Source organism: Colobus angolensis, unplaced genomic scaffold (assembly GCF_000951035.1).
Source record: "Colobus angolensis palliatus isolate OR3802 unplaced genomic scaffold, Cang.pa_1.0 Scaffold24, whole genome shotgun sequence".
NCBI lineage: Eukaryota > Metazoa > Chordata > Mammalia > Primates > Cercopithecidae > Colobus > Colobus angolensis.
The window spans coordinates 12087339-12091797 of record NW_012115599.1 but is presented as its reverse complement, the minus strand read 5'-3'; the positions used below and the strand labels follow the sequence as shown (position 1 = coordinate 12091797).

The 4459-nt window shown below is 46.9% G+C and overlaps 1 protein-coding gene across 1 annotated transcript in view; it reads left to right on the top strand.

Moving 5' to 3' along the window:
* Positions 1 to 1423, top strand: part of DEF6 (differentially expressed in FDCP 6 homolog (mouse)) — a 28552-nt gene extending 27129 nt beyond the window's left edge. Inside the window, exons 11-12 of the mRNA XM_011945525.1 lie at positions 550 to 640; positions 844 to 1423. Coding sequence (XP_011800915.1) covers positions 550 to 640; positions 844 to 1064 — 312 coding nt within the window. The 3' untranslated portion in view covers positions 1065 to 1423. The remainder of the gene's footprint in view (positions 1 to 549; positions 641 to 843) is intronic.
* The last annotated feature ends 3036 nt before the right edge of the window (positions 1424 to 4459 follow it).

Sequence of the window (4459 nt, the reverse complement as noted above, 5' to 3'; positions counted from 1 at the left end):
TCATAAATAGCTCTTATTATTTTGAGATACGTTCCATCAATACCGAATTTATTGAGAGTTTTTAGCATGAAGGGCTGTTGAATTTTGTCAAAGACCTTTTCTGTATCTATTGAGCTAATCATGTGGTTTTTGTCTTTGGTTCTGTTTATATGCTGGATTACATTTATTGATTTGCATATGTTGAACCAGCCTTGTGTCCCAGGGATGAAGCCCACTTGATCATGGTGGATAAGCTTTTTGATGTGCTGCTGGATTCGGTTTGCCAGTATTTTATTGAGGATTTTTGCATCGATGTTCATCAGGGATATTGGTTGGAAACTATTATTATGGTTACATTTTACCTTTTGGAGGTCCATGAGTCCCATGAAATTGGAGGCAAAGTCTATTCATGTATATATTAATAACTCTTCATGAGCATACATGGTTCTTCTCTGGGGAGATGATCAGTAGTCTTGGTCAGATTTTAAGCAGCCTGTGAACCTGAAAAGATCAAGACTCCATGCCATGGATGATGGTTCTGATCACTCCGCACTGGCCCTGCCCCCACAGGCTGCCCAGAGAAAACTGCGCCAGGCCAGCACCAATGTGAAACACTGGAATGTCCAGATGAACCGGCTCATGCATCCAATTGAGCCTGGAGGTGAGAAGGGATAGACTCTGGAGCTTTCCCTGGAGCTGGGCGGGAGAAAGGAGGGAGAAAGGGATACCTCCAGATCTCCCAGGGCCAGCAAAGGTAGGACTGGCAGTCAGGAGGCTCCCCTCTCCTCTGAGGGCTGAGGCAAAGCCCCTCGCCTCTCACCTTTGCATGCCTTTCTCCTTACTTGCCTGCCTTCTCTCTGCCAGATAAGCGTCCGGTCACCAGCAGCTCCTTCACAGGCTTCCAGCCCCCTCTGCTTGCCCGCCGTGACTCTTCCCTAAAGCGCCTGACCCGCTGGGGATCCCAGGGCAACAGGACCCCTTCGCCCAACAGCAATGAGCAGAAGTCCCTCAACGGTGGGGATGAGGCTTCTGTCCCGGCTTCCACCCCTCAGGAAGATAAACTGGATCCAGCACCAGAAAATTAGCCTCTCCTAGCCCCTTGTTCTTCCCAATGTCATATCCACCAGGACCTGGCCACAGCTGGCCTGTGGGTGATCCCAGCTCTTACTAGGAGAGGGAGCTGAGGTCCTGGTGCCAGGGGCCCAGCCCTCCAACCGTAAACAGTCCAGAATGGAACCTGGTTCACCCTTCATACCAGCTCCAAGCCCCAGACCATGGGGACTGTCTGGGGTGTTGATCCTTGAGAACTTGCCCTGTGCTTTAGACCCAAGGACCCGATCCCTGGGCTGGGAAAGAGTGAACAAGCAAGCTGGGGCCACCTGCCCCCAGGTGGCCACCAAGGTGTGGAAGCACATTTCTAAATAAAAACTGCTCTTAGAATGAACTATTGGCTCAGGTCTGTCCATCTCTCCTGCCACTTCCTCCTTTCCTCCCTCAAGCCCAGTTATAGGTTCCAAAGGGCAGTAAAAGTATAATAAAGTGGTTAGGAAAGACCCTGCAGCTAGACTGCCTGGGTTCTGAAGCTGGCTTTGCTACTTACTAACTGATTGACTTTGGTCAATTTTCTTTATATCTCTGTGTTTCAGTTCCCATGTTGGTAAACTACAGATAATGATTATACTTACCATATAGGGTTATACGAGGATTAACTGTTTGGCACATGAGCGAGCACCATTATTAGTATCAGCCAAAAGTGTTTATTGGGTGTCTGCTACAGTTTTCCAGGTGATTTAATTTTCATGACAACTCTCAGAGCTGGAAATCATCATTGGCATTTTACAAATGGATGAACTGAGGTTCAGGGAGATTTGGTAACTTTCCCAAAGGCTTTCAGACTTGCTTTTCTTCCTGTAATCTCTGACTCGCTGACCTTGTTACCCAAGACAGAGATCTGGGTGTTTAGGAGATTCACGTCCTCTCTCTCAGCCCCTCATCCAAACCCCATCATCAAATCCAATAGATTCTCTCTCCTTCCTACTCTCATATCTGTCCCTCCTTTTCCATCCCCATGGCTACTGCCGTGGCTGAGGCCTTTGTGTTTTCTACCTGGTTGTTAACCTTTAACTCCTCCTCCGTCTTGCCTGTCTCACCAAGTCCAGCTGATTGTATTTCCTTGATTACTCTCAGATCCACACTTTTGAGGCCACGTCTGTCATGGCTACTGCCTTATTCTGGCTCTTGTCACTTCCCAACTAGACAAGAGCAGTAACCAGGTCTCCTTGTCAACCCCTCTCCCCATTGCCACCTGGATAGGATTTCTAAAATGCAGATTTGTCCTTCACTCTTCCCAGTTTCCAGTCCCTTGGTGGTATCCTAGAGTTTTGATATTTAAATTCACATTACCATATGTGGCAGATGAGGCCCATGGCGATCTGTCCCAGGAGGGCCTCCTATGCCTCTGCCTTATGGAGCTATTTGCAGCTCCCTCTAGGCCTCACACCGACTTCCTTTCCCCCATCCTTGTAACAGCCTTCATAACTAAATGCTTGAGCTCCTCAAGGGCAGGGACATATCTTCTTGAACTAAGAGCCATGGTGATTGGCTCTTAGGAGGCATGCAACAAATATTTGTCAAATACATATATGAATGAATAAATTCTGAAGCGAATAATTCAGGTGTCACAAAGCCAAAAATTTATGGAGTAGCTGAAATTCAAATTCAAGTTCATTCATTTTCCAGGTCTCTACAAGAGACAGGGTCTCTACAAAACTTGGCTGGTCTCCAATTCCTGGGCTCAAGCAGTTTTCTCGCCTCAGCTTCTCAAAGTGCTGGGATTACAGGCAGGAGCCAATGCACTCTGCCCTCAATCAACAAATGTTTATTAAGCTCTTATTATATGCCAGCTTCTGGCTATATTGTACAGAACAAAAACAGAGTCTCTGCCTTCCTGGAGTTTATGTGGTATCTGATTTTTTGAAACCAAGTCTCACTCTGTCACCTAGGCTGGAGTGCAGTGCCTGATCTTGGTTCACTGCAACCTCCACCTTTCAGGTTCAGACGATTCTCCTGTCTCAACCTCTGGAGTAGCTGGGATTACAAGCATGTGCCACCACATCTGGCATTTTTTTGTTGTTGTTTTGTACTTTTAGTAGAGACGGGGTTTTACGACATTGGCCAGGCTAGTCTCGAAATCCTGACCTCAAGTGATCTATCTGCCTCAGCCTCCCAAAGTGCTGGGATTACAGGTGTGAGCCACTGCGCCTGACTGCAAGTACACTAAACCTGATTGCAAGGAACTTCATTACAGTCTATTTAAGGTATCGTGAAACAAAGCTGCTAATATAACGATGCAGATTTCAAGGATGAGCCGTGAAGCTCAAACTCTTAAGTGCTGTAGGAATTCAGAGAAAAGGGAAGTTTTAGGTAGAAGCTGGGATTTGAGATTAAAGGCAGCCAGGTGTGGTGGCTCACACCTGTAATCCCAGCACTTTGGGAGGCCAAGGTGGTTGGATTGTTTGAGCTCAGGAGTTCGGGACCAGCCTGGACAACATCGAAAAAACCCATCTCTACAAAAAGTACAACCTCCTGAGCCCAGGAGGTTGAGGCTGCAATGAGCTGTGATCATGCCACTGCACTCCAGACTGGGTGATAGAGTGAGACTCTGTCTCAAAAAAAGACAGAAATTGTATCCATCCTCTGTAACTATTGCTTTTTTGTTTTTTTAAAAATTTTTTAATTTAATTTATTTAAAATTTTAATCTATTTATTTATTTTGAGACTGGGTTATGAGACTGGTGAATTTTTGTATTTTTGTAGAGACAAGGTTTCACCATGTTGCCCAGGCTAATCTTGAACTCCTGGGCTCAAGTGATCCACCCACCTTGGCCTCCAAAGTGTTGGGATTACAGGCGTGAGCCACCGCACCTGGCCAGTAACTATAATGTTTTAAATTAATGATGAAAAATACTACATGTCATCTTAAAAATGTGCAAGGTGGCTGGAGGCAGTGGCTCATGCCTGTAATCCCAGCACTTTGGGAGGCCAAGGTGGGAGGATCACTTGAGACCAGGAGTTCAAAGTCAGCCTGGGCAAAATAGTGAGCCCATGTCTCTACAAAAAGTAAAAAAAAATTAGTCAGGTGTGGAGACATGTGCCTAGAGTCCCAGCTACTGGGGAGGCCAAGGTGAGAGGATCCCTTGAGGCCAGGAGTTGGAGACCAGCCTGGGCAACATAGTGAGACCCCATCTCCACAAAAAATTTATTTATTTATTTATTTTTGAGACGGAGTCTCACTCTGTGGCCTGGGCTGGAGTGCAGTGGCCGGATCTCAGCTCACTGCAAGCTCCGTCTCCCGCGTTTACGCCATTCTCCTGCCTCAGCCTCCCCAGTAGCTGGGACTACAGGCGCCCGCCACCTCGCCTGGCTAGTTTTTGTTTTTTTTTTGAGACGGAGTCTCACTCTGTCACCCGGGCTGGAGTGC